The sequence below is a fragment of the Vanacampus margaritifer genome, chromosome 6, assembly GCF_051991255.1.
Source record: "Vanacampus margaritifer isolate UIUO_Vmar chromosome 6, RoL_Vmar_1.0, whole genome shotgun sequence".
NCBI classification, from domain to species: Eukaryota; Metazoa; Chordata; class Actinopteri; order Syngnathiformes; family Syngnathidae; genus Vanacampus; species Vanacampus margaritifer.
Genome location: NC_135437.1, coordinates 17,298,199 through 17,316,340, shown reverse-complemented (window position 1 = coordinate 17,316,340; position 18,142 = coordinate 17,298,199). Strand labels below are relative to the sequence as shown.

Genomic DNA, 18,142 nt, shown 5'->3' with positions numbered 1-18,142 from the left:
ATGAATTTTTGACGTCTATAGCCGTCAATGGCAGTGAATGAGTTAAGAGCCTAATAATACTACACAAAGTGCTGTGAAAAGATTTTCTCCTTCTCAAATTCTTATTTGTGACATTCTGTAGTTATCACCACTTTAATATTTACGATCATGAAACAAATGATAACCCAAGTGTAGTAAACATGAAATTACGTTCTTAAAAGTTAATTATATTGATTGATAGTAATGTTGGATGTTTGATGCACTCAAAAACTATAGATGGAGCATTCTGCAGTCGGTGCAATTGTTGGTCGTGTTGACGTCCGTCCTGTCAATCGTAATCTTTGAGATCTGTGAGATTTCAACGTTGATCATGGCTGCACTAAGTCTGACGAACTCAATTCAGTTTTTGTCGTCACACGCACGTCCAAATGCCGATCGATCTGTTCTTAGCCCGCCCGCTGTTTCGCAAATCTTATTTGATTTGGATCCACATGCATCACAAGTACCGTATCACAAGTGATGTGACGTCAAAGCTGGGTTGGCAGGTTTTATAGGAGTAAAAAAGTGCTGTTTTCGGCGGCATTAAAGATCAACTAGTTGGTGTCGACAAAGAAGCACACTGAGCACTTCTTGGCAGGTGGAAACAAGTTATTGGAAAACTCGAACATGGGCAGGATTGCATAAACACACAAAGGTCAATGTTGAATACAAAGACCCCGTCGGTTTCACTGAAGTTTGGTTAAACGGTGACTGGACACACAGAGTGGATGCAACATATAAATTGGTAAGACAACAACAACAACTTGTCATCTTACAAACATGAGTGGCATCAACTTGGTAAGTAGGCTTCTTCAGGAAAACGTTATATACTGTATGTTATGTAAATCTGAATGGTATTGTTGTTGTTGTTGCAGGGTCCAGACCCATATCTGGATTATCACACAAATCTGACACAGAAAAACAAAAAGGAAGACTACAGAAACTTTGAGGCAAGTTAATAAACAAATGAATTGTCAATGTACAGTATATGTGCAAAGACCGAAATTGAACAGATTGAATGATATTACAGAAAAAAAAAATGTTGACAGTTGGTAGGAACTACTGAAATGCACCTGTGGATACACTGCCATTGACTAACTATTTCTATTAGCATTAACATTTTTTTCCTACTTTTGTTAACAAGAGTATGAAAACCTCAAATTTTTTTGTACATTTAAAATAAAATTAGTGATTAATCGTGAGTTAACTAGTGAAGCATGCGATTAATTACAATTAAAATCCTGATGCTCCTAATTTTTAATTAGCTTTTCTTTTTTTTTCTTTTTTGAAAAAATAATAAAATAATTTTATTTTTTATGAACTTTTTTTTAATTTAAGAAAAGATTATTAAAAATCACGGGCATCAGGCGATTACAATTTGATTACAATTAATTGCATGACTTCACTAGTTAACTCACGATTAATCACATATTTTACATCTGTTCTAATACAATAAAAAAAATTCTAGGTTTTCATAACTCTTGTTGACAAAAGTGGGAAAAAATGTTGAACTAATAGAAATAGTTCGAATGAATTTTTGACATCTGTAGCCGTCAATGGCAGTGAATGAGTTAATTATGTTTTTTGTTGTTAGCTGTAATCCTCAAAATTTATTTTAAAAAGTCATTATATATTTAGTCAACAGAATTGTAAACTAAACTCAATTTAAGTTTTACACCGTATACTCATGTATTAAAATGGATGTATAGGCACATTATTACTTGAACACACACATATATATATATATATATATATATATATATATATATATATATATATATATATGTGTGTGGGAATGTTTAGGCCAAAACTGAGAATCAGTTTTTCAGTACGTTCATGCATGGCTACTCACTGGACAGTTTATTAGGTACACCTGCAGCAACCCTACACAACAGCTGTCGTAAATTGACACTTTTATGCACGCAAATGCAAATTGATATGAATGAAAATAACGGCGATTGCGTCTCTTCAGAAGGGGACTGTCGCTGACCATGTGTACGACACATACAAGCTGATGCACACCAACCAGAATGTGGACTTTGTCAAGCGAAAGGTGAGACTGCACACAATAACACACATTCTGTGAATCCATGTTTTGTGAACTTTTTGGGGGGTGGGAGATGGGGTGTTATTGACCGATTATCTATTAAGTCACCGAGCCAGGTCATGTTCAGTCGGAAATTTGAATTGGTTAACCCATATCTTCAGTGCAGTCTAACCTTTGGTGTTCGACTGCCATTATCATTATCTGATATGGATTTTTTTCAGGCCGTTGGTGAAATTTAGCAGAAAATTCTGATAGCAAATTAATCAATCAGCCAATTAATTAGGAAAAATTAATCAATCAGCCAATTAATTAGGAAAAAAATATTAAGAATAATAGACAACACTGAACTGTCGTTTAATATATATATATATATATATATATATATATAATTATACTTAGAGAGGGGGTTGAACATAATTATTTTGGACCAATGTTGTAATGTGTTAAGAACAATGCTGCCCCATCTCATGCAAATGAGCCACTGCTCACCCCTCGCCATCTACTGTGGGGTGTTGCTGTTTGCTAATGCTAACATTTTCAATAACTTTAGGCTTTTTTTATCGTATTCAAATGGTTCCATGTTCCAAAATGAAGCATGACTAAGTGCTAATGACATTCAGAGTTCGGAAGACTACAACAGAAATAAATCCAGGGTACCGCTACCTTTGGGCCTTCCCCGCAGCACTTGGAATGGAGTGGCTGCACCCATGCCGAGATGCCCGTGATGGACGCCGTCATGTCCCTGGACCAGCTGGTGGACGAGTCCGATCCAGACGTGAACTTCCCCAACTCCTTGCACGCCTTCCAGACGGCCGAGGGCGTTCGCAGAGCGCATCCAGACAAAGGTACGTACGGTCACCGACACCTTCATGAGAGCGTGAAAGGTATAAAAGTAGTAAATTAATGCAAAATGACACAGGATTGTGTTCATGTAAATACCAGTTGAGTACATAAATAATGGATTCTGTATCATGTATATGTTAAATGTCTTCCTTCCAGAATGGTTCCAGCTCGTGGGTCTGATTCACGATGTTGGGAAAGTTATGGCGCTGTGGGGGGAACCTCAGGTAAGACGCAATTAAAGTTTTTTTTTTTTATTATCAACTCTTACCTACTGTTCATGTCAAATGTTAAGCATTTTGACATATGGCAGCAATAAAAATCCCCTAAATGTTGTTTTTACTGCTGAAATGTGATATTTTTTCTGAAACTGAACCAAAACAACAAATATATGAAACTGCGGCTGTTTCAGGTCTAACTAAAATAGATTTTTAGATTCACCAATGTGTTAAATCTGTGAACCTACACATACCTTAAATGTGTGTACTTTTTATGGGAAATTGGCATCAACCTTCAAAATGAACTCATTCACTGCCATTGACGGTTATATACGTCAAAAATTCATTTGAACTATTTCTATTAGTTTAACATTTTTCCACATTTGTTAACAAGAGTATGAAAACCTATAATGTTTTTTTATTGTACATTTAGAACAGATATAGTTTGTGATTAATCGTGAGTTAACTAGTGAAGTCATGCGATTAATTACAATGAAAAAAATTAATCACCTAATTAAAAAAAGATTATTAAAAATTAGGGGCATCAGGGGATTAAAATGTGTAATCGCAATTCTAAATGTACAATATTTTTTTCTCTCTCTAGGTTTTCATACTCTTGTTAACAAAAGTGTAAAACATTTGAAACTAATAGAAATAGTTCAAATGAATTTATGGCAGGGAATGAGTTAATAAATGGATATGCAATCCTTAACTCATTCACTGCCATTGACGGCTATAGACGTCAACAAGAGTATGAAAACCTAGAAAAAAATTTTTTACTGTACATTTAGAAAATATATAAAATTTGTGATTAATCGTGAGTTAACTAGTGAAGTCATGGGATTAATTATGAAAAAAATGCTAATTTTTAACAATAGTTTCTTCTTTTTTATTAAAAAAAGTAATTTAATTATTTTTATTTTATTGTAAAAAAATATTTTAAAGAAAAGATTAACAATTAATAGCATCAGGCGATTAATTTTTTTAAATCATAATTAATAGCTAATTAATGACTTCACTAGTTAACTCACGATTAATCACACATTTTCTAATTGTACAATAAAAAAAAATCTTTTTTCATACTCTTGTTAACAAAAGTGGGGAAAATGTTAAACTAATAGAAATAGTTCAAATGAATTATTTTTGTTTATAGCCGTCAATGGCAGTGAATGAGATTTAATATCAGTCAGGCTAATAATATATTTAGCATCATTTGATATATATATATTATGAATATATTCTCAACCTGGAACATGCTCTGTTTACATGGAAATATTCTACTTGTAGCCCATGGTCTTTCTTCCACATCCGTCCACAGTGGGCCGTGGTGGGTGACACGTTCCCCGTGGGCTGCGCGTTTCAAGACTCCATCGTGTTCCGAGACAGCACCTTCAAAGAGAACCCGGACGACACAAATCCCAGATACAAGTAGATATGCTCCCGCTAAAACTGACACCCAAAAGCAAGATTTGTTGTCAAGGTTTGATGGGCTGATTTATTCTTAAAAGAAAACTGATCGCACAAATGAAGTACAGCTAATTTTTTTCTTTTTTTTTACGTGACAATCACTATTTTCTTAAAGGTGAACTACTTTTCATGTATTCTGATGTTTTTGTTCAGCTCAAAATATGGAATCTACAAAGAAAACTGCGGGCTTGACAATGTCCTTATGTCCTGGGGCCATGATGGTGAGTAACACACTCTAAAAAGAGTTGTGTTATTTTTGAATTTGGGTCCAAAAGTGTTATTTACTATGGTCCTTTGATATAAGCTGTATTATATATTTTAATTAGTCATAGCATTTTAACTCATTCACTGCCATTGACGGCTATAGACGTCAAATATTAATTTGAACTATTTCTATTAGTTTAACATTTTTTTTCACTTCTGTTAACAAGAGTATGAAAACCTAGAAAAAAATTATTGTACATTTAGAACAGATATAAAATTTGTGATTAATCATGAGTTAAGTATTGAAGCCATGCAATTAAATAATTTAATCGCCTGACGCGATACAAAAAAAAAAGATTAAAAATTAGAGGCGTCAGGCAATCATTTTTTTAAAATCTGAATTAATCGCATGACTTTATTAGTTAACTCACGATTAATCACACATTTTATATCTGTTCTAAATGTACAATAAAAAACAATTCTAGGTTTTCATACTCTTGTTAACAAATGTGGAAAAAAATGTTAAACTAATAGAAAGAGTTCAAATAAATTTTTGACGTCTATAGCCGTCAATGGCAGTGAATAAGTTAAAATCAGAGATAGTATTTTATAGTAGATATGGTTAATAGTTCACTTTGTTTGCTCAAATCAAATTAGCAGTAAAAAAGAAAACTAATATAAACCAACCAAAGATCAAAAAGTGTGGATTGAAGCCAAGCTATTGCAGGTCTATGATGTCTTGGTGTTGTGTGCCTCAGAGTACCTTTACCGCGTTCTGCAGTTCAACAAGTGCAACATCCCCGAGGAGGCAAGTAACAGCCCTCGTTGAGTCATACATCCCTGCCGTCACATACCGACTCAGTGCCACGCTGTTTGTGTGCCGTCCTCGCAGGGCCTCAACATGATCCGCTACCATTCCTTCTACCCCTGGCACTCCCAAGGCGACTACATGTACCTGTGTGACGACAAAGACCTGCAAATGCGACCTTGGCTAAACGAGTTTAAGTGAGTGGCGGACAATTTGTTGTTTGCAGTTGACTTGGATTAAAGTCAAAATTAAAAAGCCCTATTCAAGACATGCAGAAAAAATCTGTATGTTCTCCAGTGACATGATGACTGTAAGACATTATTTTTTTTGGTTCGTAAGAACAAAGAAAACAGCCGTTTAAAGAAAAAAAAGTATTTTTTTTATTATATACTCTATTAGAGATAGACCAATAAGTTTGTTTTCAGGGCCGATAACGATACAGATTATTAGTAGTCAAGAACGACGATAACTGATATTTGGAGCTGATATTCATTTTCACTAAAAGGTAAAATATTGGCATCAAAATTTGAAAAAAATTAAATAAAATAAACTCCAGCTCTTCATTTTTTATTTATTTATAAAGCATTTTTACTGAGTAACTTTTAGTTTGTTTGTTTTTTTACAAAAAAAAAAAATCTTTGTTTTAAAAATCTAACAAAACGTTCCGGGATCTCCCAAGGGGCAGTAGCATATTTTCAAAAGTTAAATAAAAACTAAAAACAATTGTTTTCTACAGTAAATAAAGTATTCAAAATTTCAAAATATTTGAAGTATTTATTTTTTACTTAGTTTTAATTTAAAATAAAAAATAAAATAAAAATGTGCAGAGAGTTCCCAAAGTTAGCAGCAACCCTAAAAATTTAAATAATTAGTTCCTTGAAGTTAACACTTTTTTAAATATATCTATTATTGGCCATTTGATTCTTCAAAATGGCAGATGCCAATATTCATCAAAGTGCTAAATATCGGAATGTCTATCCCTGTCCTCTATACAAAAGTAGTTTTTAATATTATATTACACATTTTTTTACAAATCTAGTCCTCCCTCATAATACATGTGATTTAATAGATCAGGTGTAAGCAAATTGTTGCGCTCAAGTGCCACATTTGAATTTTAAGGCGTATCAGGTTATTTGTAAAAAAAATAAAAATTAAGAGTGTATGTAAAATGTTACTTTCATAAAACGAACATGATCCACTTTTTGTGCTCTTTCATTAACGCCGTAAAATGTCACCAAACCTCTGGCTTACAGAAAAGTAGTAATTTGTGTCACAGAAGTATTTTGACGTGACACAAACTTCTAACATTGTGCAGTATTTTCAGGAAATGTCTATTAGTTTCAGTAGGGACTAAGAATTTTGACCTTAACTGGACCTCTGTGTGCGTTTTCCTTGCAGCAAATTCGATCTCTACACAAAAGCGTCGGAGCTGCCTGACGTGGAGAAGCTGCGTCCGTACTATCAGTCACTGATCGACAAGTACTGTCCCGGCATACTGAAGTGGTGAAAGAGCACAGCGAAAATTATTCATTCACCACCAAACAGGGTTTTTTTTTTTTTATTTAACCACACTAATTTCCAATATTTAGTCGCTATATGTTGTTTTGTGACAGGTATGACAGGTATGAAGCAGTTGTGACAGGTATGAAGCAGTTGTTGGAGAAAAACGACTTTGAAGACAACCATTTATTGTATTTCAATTTTAAAAAAACAAAACGTTTTTTTTATGTAGTGCACACAAAGAAAAGACGTGTTTGTGTGTATAAAAGTGCTACATTGACACAACTTGAAGTTACCACAAGTAGAAAAAATGCTTGCATGCAACTTCTGGGTTCATGTTGGTTGCAAAGTGAGTGTTTCCCTAAATAAAATTACAAAATAAATCATTCAAAGTGATATTTCATACGAACATGTACACAAGTGAGCCCAAAACAAAGTACAAATATATACACACATACCTCTTTGCTCAATTTGGTAACGTCAGCCCTTTTTCTCTCACTGGTCTTCTGACTCTACTACTTCTCCCTCCTCTTCATCTTCATCATCCTCATCATCATCATCAGTGACATCCTCTTTCTCATTCTCCTCACCATCCTTTTTACCCACATAATCCTCTTTTTCCTCATCCGCCGTCTTTTTTGCGTCGGCCGGAGCCTCTTTCGGATGGGAAATGCCCGCGGCGTGCTTTTGCCTCCTGGGTAACGCCAGCAGCAGGCACAAGGTGGCGCTGCAACCGACCAGGGTCCAGATGAGCGTTGGTGCGTGGACGCCCGACACCTGGGCGCGCACCCACCGCACCGACCGGGCTACGGCGGAGTTCAACAGGCGGCGTGGAGGCGACTTGTCCTGCCAAGTTGTTATTCATACAATAATGCTCGGTTTAGAGTGAAGTAAGCAGCAACCTGTTGAAATGCACTGAAATGCCTTTCATCTGTTTTAGCAAACCTTAAAATTTATTATAATTATTTTTTTAAAGTCTATACAAGAAAAAAAGTATGCAAGCCCCCCCACCCCCAAATGTACCTTGAGTCCATGTTGCTGGAGCATGCTTTCGAGGAACGGGTGGCCCAGATACACAACAGGGTAAAATTCATCACTGTAGACCCGCCTCCACCAGCGCTGCGGGTTTGTTCTGTACACAGGCAGCATCTTATTACTGTACCCGTTATTTAACTCATTCACTGCCGGTGACGGTTATAGACGTCAAAAATTCATTTGAACTTTTTCTATTAGTTTCACATTTTTCCCCCACTTTTGTTAATAAGAGTATGAAAACCTAGAAAAAATGTTTGATTGTACATTTAGAACAGATATAAAATTTGTGATTAATCATGAGTTAACTATTAAAATGTGATTAATAACAATTAAAGATTTTAATCGCCTGATGCGATAAAAAAAAAGAAGAGAAAAGATGATTAAAAATTAGGGGCATCAGGCTATAAAATTTTTGATTTTTCTAGGTGTTCATACTTTTGTTAACAAAAGTAGAAAAAAAGAAACGTTCAACTATTAGAAATAGTTCAGATATAAAATTTGTGATTAATCATGAGTTAACTATTAAAATGTGATTAATAACAATTAAAGATTTTAATCGCCTGATGCGATAAAAAAAAAGAAGAGAAAAGATGATTAAAAATTAGGGGCATCAGGCTATAAAATTTTTGATTTTTCTAGGTGTTCATACTTTTGTTAACAAAAGTAGAAAAAAAGAAACGTTCAACTATTAGAAATAGTTCAGATATAAAATTTGTGATTAATCATGAGTTAACTATTAATAACAATTAAAGATTTGAATCGCCTGCTGCGATAAAAAAAAAGAAGAGAAAAGATGATTAAAAATTAGGGGCATCAGGCTATAAAATTTTTGAATTTTCTAGGTGTTCATACTTTTGTTAACAAAAGTAGAAAAAAAAACATTCAACTATTAGAAATAGTTCAGATATAAAATTTGTGATTAATCATGAGTTAACTATTAAAATGTGATTAATTAACAATTAAAGATTTTAATCGCCTGATGCGATAAAAAAAAAAAAGAGAAAAGATGATTAAAAATTAGGGGCATCAGGCTATAAAATTTTTGAATTTTACAAAAGTAGAAAAAAAAACGTTCAACTATTAGAAATAGTTCAGATATAAAATTTGTGATTAATCATGAGTTAACTATTAATAACAATTAAAGATTTTAATCGCCTGATGCGATAAAAAAAAAAGAAGAGAAAAGATGATTAAAAATTAGGGGCATCAGGCTATAAAATTTTTGAATTTTCTAGGTGTTCATACTTTTGTTAACAAAAGTAGAAAAAAAAACATTCAACTATTAGAAATAGTTCAGATCTAAAATTTGTGATTAATCATGAGTTAACTATTAAAATGCAATTAATTACAATTAAAGATTTTAATCGCCTGACGCGATTAAAAAAAAGAGAAAAGATTATTAAAAATTAGGGGTATCAGGCTATTAAATTTTTGAACTTTCTAGGTGTTCATACTCTTGTTAACAAAAGTAGAAAAAAATGTTTAATAAACTATTAGAAATAGTTCAAATGAATTTTTTACGTCTATAGCCGTCAATGGCAGTGAATTAGTTAAGTATTTGATTTTGAACCTGAATGTGAGTTCTACTAACCCATCCTCTTTGGGTTCGGTAAACCAGTATCGGTAGCGGTGGGCTCGCAGATAGGCAGGGGGCTGCTGGTGGAAAGGGTAGCGAGTGACATCTGTCTGGATCAGCTCGACGACTGCGCCACACAAATAAAATGTGTCGGCCATGAAAGCAGCCAAATGCGCAATCGCTGCTAGCCTCTATTCACGTACATTGTCTGACAAGGAGCAGACTTCAGTTTCAGAAGCGGCCCTACCGTCCTTCTTGCCCTGCAGGAGTCGGTGCACGAGGCTGGTGAACCACGGCGCCTGCGTGTGGCTACCGAGGGCGGCGAACCACATCTGCCAGTCTAAGCGGGGCTGGTGGGGCGTCACCATTGGGGGCGGAGCGCTCAGGTTGCCAGGTTTGTACATAAAGTCGATTTCCTGCAAGGGAAGAAGAAGAAGAAAAAAAAGGTGCCACAAAAAGATGATTGATTTGAATGTTTCAAGAGCAATCATCACATTTTCAAATTTTTTCCCCACATTTTTTTTAATATAATTTTTTCCACATTTTCAAAATCTTCAAATTTTAAATAAATTAAAAAAAATGTAATTATTTTAAATTAAATACTCATGATTTATTTTCCAAAGTCAAAGAACCACAGCAGATGGATTAAAAAAGCCACATGCGGTTCGTACCTTGACTTAAAAACATAATCCAAAAAATGTGAGCACAAAACACAACTGTACCTGTACTAATTAATTACGTGGACTGATGGTTATGAGGTTCACTGCCGCCATCTAGTGGCAGAAAGCCTGAACCTTATTTGAAAATCAAATTTTGGCTAAAAAACAAACAAACAAGCGATTGCTCATGACTCGAAAAATTCTTCAATTAGAGGACTTGTAAGCCAAGGTCCCATTGAATTGGGATTTTTATAGAGGACCTTTTAGTTCTGTTCACTCTTCAGTGTGATAAAAATGGATTTTGAACCCCCTTGCCATTATGTCATTGCTTTCATATAGTTACAATGAACCAGAGCAACATCAACTGGTAGACCTTCCAAAATAAATGAATAAATTACATGACGTCATGAACTAAACGTTCAGTATTTTACAAAATCAACACAAATTAAGCCTTTTTTCCATCCATATTGTGAGGAATACATTAAGGACACTATATACCGAGTCTGCAGCAAAAAAACCAAAAAACAAACAAACAAAAAAAACCCCTTCCTCAGCAGATAGTGATTCAGAACAAATACTTAGTTTTGCCCCTCTCACCGTCCAGGTGATGCCGTCGTTACTCCCCTCTATGACGACCTCGGGCCGCCCACCCACGCCAGTCATCCTTCGGAACAACCCGTACGAGTTAACCAGCTGGTAGCGATCCACAACACTGTAGGCTCGACGCACGTCGGGCCACAGCTTGGAAGTGGAGTCATATTCTATGTAGGTGAATGGCACCTGCAGAAAATAAATAAATAAAAAATGCTGGATACAATCCTTGCAAATGGGCAAACATATTTTGTTATTCAAAATATTGGCTCTTGCTCTTGTTAACACCGACATGTGAAGTTCAACTCACCAGACTGATAGCGAACATGGCGGCGGCGGCGGCAGCAAATACCGTCCACTGGAGTGTAGACCAAAACCTCCTGAGGAAACCAGAGACACACGCACACCTGGGAAGAAATGTCATTTTTTAAATATCAAAACAAGCCACTACGAATAGTGCCGCGCACACGCAAACACAGGAGCGGTACCTGTGCATGGCTGCGAGAATCTCCCAAGTGAGGGAGAGAACGCCGACCCACACGCATGGGAAGATGGCACTTTTCAGAAAGTGGTTAAAGTGGTGGTAGGTGAAAGCTGAAAGATATTTTAAAACATGAATTTTGCATGTGTATACTTAAAGACAGCCTTTTCATACAAACCGTACCCATTTTGGAAGTAATGGCTCTCGTCGTCGTGTCCACTTTCAGGTCAAAACACACGATTGCGCCAAAGATAATCAGAGACAAGACAGCAAGCTCCAGAATGTAACGCAGCCACGACCACAGTTTGGACTCTGAATGGAGTTAAGTATAGAATGCATGAAGTTGTTTTAGGGTCACACCAACAGAAAAGAACCGTCGTAGCCAAAACGTTACCAGAACAAAGTTTCCATTTTGAACGGCATGGCGAGTTTTACAATTGTACTTTGAGGAATTTTACAATAAGAGGAGAAGTTGCATTATCCAGCTTGTGCCTTACAGCAGGAGATCTGGTTTCAAATATCATGTTTGTGATACATATTAGTATTTGCGGCAAAACATAACAAGAAAAAAATAAACAAGTAATACATTTAGAGAATAACGTGGAGAGAAAAAAAAGAAGAAGAAAATGACGATTTTTCATAAAATAAGTCTTAATATCAAAAAGGTAGAAAATAAGAACTGTAACATCATAAACGAAAGTTGTAATATTAGTTAAGCGGCAATATTACTAGCAGAAGAAATACTGTGGAATAAAGTTAAGCACAGCTAATTGTATGGAGATCCAGATTTGAATCTCTGTATGAAGTCATATTCAGAGCACACTGTTAAGAAAAAACAACAACTAATTAAAGTCATAGAATTACAAGAATAATATCACTAAATTCTAGAGCTGTCAAACGATTACATTTTCAAATCAGATTAATCACATTTTTTAATTTTGATTAATCGCATAATTAAAAAGGTTTTTTTATCAACATTTTTTTGAACACCAAATTTAAAGAGCATCTGTTATGTGTTAATATTTTCGACATTTAATGTTATGATTTTGTCCACAGCATACTGATCCGCTTCTTTTTCAAATCAGTTAATTACTTTACATAATTTAAAATTGAAAAAAATGACCCCAATAGATTGACATGAACAAATATTCTGAATGTCATACACAAACATTTATTAAATGCATGTGCTTATGTTTATTGCTGAAACACAACCTATATATATATAAATTATATATCAAATTAATAGCGTGATTAATCTGCGTTAAAACATGATTAATGCGATAATTGTTTGTGATTAATTAATTAGTTAATGCTTTAACAGCACTACTAAATTCACTAAAATAAACAAAGATTGATTACGTATAATAAGAAAAATGTCATTTTATGAGACGTAAGTCATAAAAATTATGAGAATGATACAAGAAAATGATACAGTGGCAACTTAACAATAACATTTTAGTATTACAAAAATATTTCTCAAAATGTTTTCATTTTATGAGGTTGGAATATTTTGAGAAAAATCTTATATTACCTTTTTTTTTTAAGTACACCTGGGTTAAGCTGGGGTTATAAAAAAAAAGTATTTTTCTTTTCAGTGTGGCCCCTTTTAAAGTTGTCATGCACAAGGTTCATACAGACGATGCAGTTACACTTTAGGCCAGAGGTGGCAGTCATGAGTAAAAAAGTGACCCACTCCATACAAAAAAAAAAATAAAAATAATAAAAAAATATATATATATATAATTGTCACGTACTTGTACATTTTTAGTGCAGAGCATGATCACTGTTCAGGCTTCATGATTTGTCTCACCTTTGTGTTCAGCATCTTCTGCCGTGCGCAGCCAGAAGCGCACATGCCGGTCGTCCAGCAAGGACAAGCAAATAGCCATGGTCAGGAGATTAAAGAAATTGTAGTTGCCTGACAAAATTATCAGCACTTGCAACAGCACCTGTACATAAAAATGAAAGGGGGAAAAAAATAAATCATTCAAATGAGAAAAATTACTGCAGGCAAGACCTGACATGTGACGCCCGCTCACCTGCAAGTAGAAAGTGCCGAGTCGGAGCCTGCGCAGAGGACTGAAAAAGAGCAGCGGCATGGCGATCTCGATGGTAAAGGTGCCCGCCACGCTCAGCTTCTGCCACCACACGGGCAACTGGTGGGCAAACCAAGCCAGTGGGGTGGGAATGCACTGGGTTTCATAGTGGTAGGTCATCGCTGGTTGATACAAATAGGGCAACAACAACAAAAGTCCTTGATTAGTGTAATGAAATGTTTTGAAACTATATTTACGTTTCTAACTAACTAAAGAAAATGTCCTTCATTTTCATCTCTGACAGTTAATTATGTACATGGGCTTTCGGGATTGATTTTTAAATCCATTTATTTTAGTAATACTGTATTGAAGACATAAGGTAACAGTCAAATACACAAACTTTTATTATCCGGCACTCAGCAAATGCTCCATACATAATTCAGTTAACGCCTTGGTCACTGAAAGAATACAACTCATGATCTCTGCATAAATTGGTCATGCTGCCAAAGGTGTTTGTGAACGACGTGTTGAAAATAATTGTTTTCACTCTTCAAAAGAGATGTATGAGTGGCAAGAGGCGGCATACCGGTTAAACCCCACCAAGTAGGACAACGTGAGGTGAGCTTCACCACTCCGGAGGCAAACATGAGGCGGAAGAGCAGCCATCGGACGAGCCAAAAGGTGACGCGGTCGTGCTCACAGACCGCCCGAGAGCCTCTGATGAGAGTCATTGGAGCCACGAGGATGGTGAGGAAGCCCGTCTCCAGAAGCAAGTTGTCCCTGGAGGAAAGCCAGAGTGCTTGTTAAGAGGCTTATAACAGTGATTCTCAGCCGCTGTGAGAGATCAGGTGTGTTGCGTGAACTGCACAATTACATTGAATTCATTAAGCACCCTGAATACACCATGTATGACGAATGTTATTCTACCCTCCCTGAGCGTGCTTTACTGTTTAATGACACCCCACTTGGAGTTTACTGTAAAACTTAACACCCAACAAAAACAATTACAAGTATTGTAAATTTAAATATAAAACATACTTACTGTTTTAGAAACATTGTTAGTGCTATTGCTCGTAGTCTATGTAAAATACTATTGACAGGCTAATAGAAAATTAGCATTGCGTTCCGTGAGTGAATAATAACTCATAAACGCTGTAAGAACAATACAAGAAAGGTAATATAATACTCAAAAGCACATAGTGTTCCTGATCTGTGAAAAATAAGTTATATTAATGAAGCTAAATCACAATTTCTTCTTCTGCGTTTCTTATCTTAATGGGAGTGTGTACTCCATGCATGTATGGCACCACACTGCCCCTATGAGGCCAAGGCATGCACAGCAGGAACAGACAGTAATTTTTTTCATTGCTATTATCTTAGCACTTATAATACACTATTATTTTACTTTGTAATTTGTTTATTTATAAGTTTTTAAATCAATAAATAAATGTGTTTATTAATTGTAATTTCAATATCAGTCTGTTATATTTTTACACCATAATAGCTCAGCTCTACAAAATTGGTCTAAAAGGATTATTTACTACAAATAACGTAGCTTTATTCATCTATATATGCCAGCGATGTATAGTGACAGGCATCCCAATTAAATTAAAAGCTAGTCCACTCCATCAGATTGCAGAAACTACAATATGTCTAATGTAAAGTAAAAATAAATACAAGTTGGGAGCCCTTGGCTTCTAGGAACTAATCAGCATTCTGCCATTTTAAGAACGTGACCACTCACCATTGGAAGTAGAGGAAGACCTGCCCCACCTGCCACAGAAACAAAGTGATTATTTACTTGATATTACATTATCATCTCCAGCAGTAGGTCAACATTACCTGGTACATGGACAAGTACAAAGCCCAGAGGCAGAAGAAGACCACGCTGTCCCGCAGCGACGCCACCAGTGTGGCGGCCAGGCTGAGCGCCGCCCCCACCAGGCACAACAACTCCATTGCCGTGTGTGTGTCAAGGCCCAGGTGAGGGCTGAGCCACAGTAGGGTGGGCGAGTCCAGCAGCTGCTCGCCCAGAGACTTGCCGCTGAAGCGCAGCTGCTTACCAGCAGGGAGGAGACCGTCGTTGCCATAGAGACCTACAAAAACACCAACAAAAGAGTTTAATTGGAATCAATTAAAGCTGATGTTTCCAAATGTGATTGTGAGTTGTAATTTTGTGGCAGAATGCTTGTTGGGTGGGTACTTACTAACTACTTAATTGTGACATTTAAGCAAGTTATGTACAATTAACCCCTGGGCGTTATTATAGTTTGATTAAATTCTTGTCATTTTTGCCAAAATCTGGCATTTCCTTTGAAGTGTGATAACTTAGTCATTTATGAATATTTTTTTCACTTTCAACCGCTCAAAATGTTCACTGGCATCAGACCTATCTATTCATATATAGTTTTAAAAAAAAGTTTTTTTTAATGCCCTCTATGGACAATAAAAGCAGTATTATGCTAACAGCAAAATTAACTATGCTGTATAAAGGAAAAAATAAAGGTCTAATTTGAATATTTCATATGACATATTTAGAGGTTTGAATGAGTCCATAAGTCATAAAAAATATAATTTTTTTATGCATGCCCAGTTTTTCACAATGGCATTTTTCTGAATAGCACAAAACTCTTGTAATTTTGCCAAAATCTGGCATTTCCTTTGAAGTGTGATAACTTAGTCATTTATGAATATTTTTTTCACTTTCAACCACTCAAAATGTCCAGTGGCATCAGACCTATCTATACATATATAGTTTTTATTTTATTTTATTTTTTGAATGCCCCCTATGGACAATAATAGCAGTATTATGCTAATAGCAAGACTATGCTGTATATATATATATATATATATATATATATATATATATATATATATATATATATATATATATATAAAATAAAAGACTAATTTGAATATTTCATATGACATAGTTAGAGGCTCAAACAAGGTCATAAGTCATAACAGTATAATTTTTTTATACATGCCCAGTTTTTACACAATGGCATTTTTCAAAACTCTTGTAATTTTGCCAAAATCAGGCATTTCCTTTGAAGTGAGATAACTTAGTCATTTATGAATATTTTTTTCACTTTCAACTGCTCAAAATGTTCAGTGGCATCAGACCTATCTATACATAAATAGTTTTTATTTTATTTTTTTAATGCCCCCTATGGACAATAATAGCAGTATTATGCTAATAGCAAGACTAACTATGCTGTATATATATATAAAATAAAAGACTAATTTGAATATTTCATATGACATAGTTAGAGGCTCAAACAAGGTCATAAGTCATAACAATATAATTTTTTTATGCACCCTATGGACAACAATAGCAGTATTATGCTAATAGCAAGACTAGCTATGGTGTATATATATATATATATATATATAAAATAAAATAATAATTTATATATTTCATATGACATAGTTAGAGGCTCAAACAAGTCCATAAGTCATAACAATAGAATTTTTTTATGCATGCATTTTGTATTCATTTATTAGCCTTTGGCGCCACATAGTGGATTTTTGTGTTAACACTCTAAACACACAAATTCCTCTATTTTCATGTTTATGACTCGTCAAAGAAGCGATTGCATCAGTAATCGCGGAAAATGCATTATAACACATCAGGTTTACAACATATCAAAAACTGTGATTTATAATGGGAGTCAATGAGCCAAAATCGGGCATTATTACAACAACTTTGTGTGAATCTCTCCCTCCTGTTTGGTAATAATTATAAATTACAGCATGGCGCCATTTTGAACTTCTACATTTTTAAACAATCCTGGTAAAATGTCAGGTCCCTAGTGTATTTTTTTCAAATGCTTTTTCTTTGATGAAAAACAGAAAAAAAGCCAGAAAATGGACAAATAACGCCCAGGGGGCTATGAATATATATATTTTTTAACAAGCCGGTACTTTTATGTTTATGTTAAAACTGATTTAAGCACATCAGCAATGGTGTCATCATCCAAACTACATTCGAGGGTTTTACAATAACAATGCATAGCCATGGCTCATTACCCCATAACTGTCAGTGTTCAAAAACATGACATACGACCAACCCAATTCTAGACAGATTTCCTACATACCTGTCAGTGTTGTACACTGGGAATTGTGGGTAATGTAGTTCAAATCTGAGCTGGGGGTTTATCCCCAGATTAGTTTGTGTGTTTCGATTAATGTTCTTTAAGTTTCACTTTTAAAAGGCGGACACCATTACAGAACCTCCCCGAGTCACGTATGCCGCTGTGCCGAGTTCCGAACCATTAGCAAGGTAGCTCGGTAAAGCCAACTTCAGTATGTCATCTTCAAAGTTGCCTTACCTGGAATTTGCATGTAGAGCGAAACAAATGCAATCAAATAGATGACAGCCATGCACCAGAGGAACATGCGCCGTGGCAAAACGGTTTCCCCCATGTTTGGGAGTGAGCTTGATCCTGGGCGGCACGACCCTGCGACCGCGGGACGTTCGAGTAGCTCGCCCAGCCGGGATGGGACGCGAAGGAGCGGGATACTAGACAGCGCGGGCTACCGTGCTGATATCTAGCCACGTTCACAACTTATTACTTGCGTTTATGTGTGAGCGACTCGCTAGCGACACCCACCGCCGCGGAGTATTCATTGATCAAGCGTTGGACTCCTCGCGAGAAG

General features: G+C 35.5%; 2 protein-coding genes across 3 annotated transcripts; one reads left to right on the top strand and one right to left on the bottom strand.

The window, feature by feature from the left end:
- The first annotated feature begins 556 nt into the window (after nucleotides 1-556).
- Nucleotides 557-7,488, top strand: miox (myo-inositol oxygenase). Of its 2 annotated transcripts, none has more exons than XM_077569651.1 (10): nucleotides 557-816; nucleotides 894-968; nucleotides 1,991-2,071; nucleotides 2,686-2,910; nucleotides 3,065-3,132; nucleotides 4,411-4,551; nucleotides 4,744-4,811; nucleotides 5,522-5,602; nucleotides 5,687-5,799; nucleotides 7,001-7,488. In XM_077569651.1, the coding sequence occupies exons 3-10, from the start codon at nucleotides 2,049-2,051 to the stop codon at nucleotides 7,107-7,109; spliced, it is 828 nt and encodes a 275-aa protein (XP_077425777.1). In that variant the 5' UTR covers nucleotides 557-816; nucleotides 894-968; nucleotides 1,991-2,048; the 3' UTR covers nucleotides 7,110-7,488. The 2 variants fall into 2 exon arrangements, with proteins under 2 accessions (XP_077425777.1, XP_077425776.1); XM_077569650.1 differs by having other exon boundaries at nucleotides 564-816; nucleotides 2,748-2,910; nucleotides 4,442-4,551; nucleotides 5,553-5,602.
- lmf2a (lipase maturation factor 2a) lies at nucleotides 5,602-18,070 on the bottom strand. The gene is made up of 15 exons (XM_077569642.1): nucleotides 17,815-18,070; nucleotides 15,323-15,576; nucleotides 15,225-15,253; nucleotides 14,067-14,260; nucleotides 13,484-13,662; nucleotides 13,255-13,393; nucleotides 11,628-11,756; nucleotides 11,452-11,557; nucleotides 11,274-11,370; nucleotides 10,970-11,152; nucleotides 9,961-10,129; nucleotides 9,729-9,840; nucleotides 8,126-8,234; nucleotides 7,561-7,948; nucleotides 5,602-5,749 (listed from the first exon to the last, which is right to left on the bottom strand). Exons 1-14 carry the CDS (start codon nucleotides 17,906-17,908, stop codon nucleotides 7,598-7,600), a joined length of 2,145 nt encoding a protein of 714 aa, XP_077425768.1. The 5' UTR covers nucleotides 17,909-18,070; the 3' UTR covers nucleotides 5,602-5,749; nucleotides 7,561-7,597.
- Between the last annotated feature and the right edge of the window lie 72 nt (nucleotides 18,071-18,142).

Bases quoted from the DNA above. Each gene is read 5' to 3' on its own strand.
- lmf2a (XM_077569642.1), bottom strand. From the start codon at position 17,908: ATGGGGGAAACCGTTTTGCCACGGCGCATGTTCCTCTGGTGCATGGCT. The intron at 11,371-11,451 runs GTACCGCTCCTG...ATTTCTTCCCAG, and splicing joins ATTCTCGCAGCCATGCACAG to GTGTGCGTGTGTCTCTGGTT. The intron at 9,841-9,960 runs GTAGGGCCGCTT...TGTGTGGCGCAG, and splicing joins CCTGCAGGGCAAGAAGGACG to TCGTCGAGCTGATCCAGACA.
- miox (XM_077569650.1), top strand. The intron at 4,552-4,743 runs GTAGATATGCTC...GTTTTTGTTCAG, and splicing joins GACACAAATCCCAGATACAA to CTCAAAATATGGAATCTACA. The intron at 4,812-5,552 runs GTGAGTAACACA...TGTGTGCCTCAG, and splicing joins TATGTCCTGGGGCCATGATG to AGTACCTTTACCGCGTTCTG.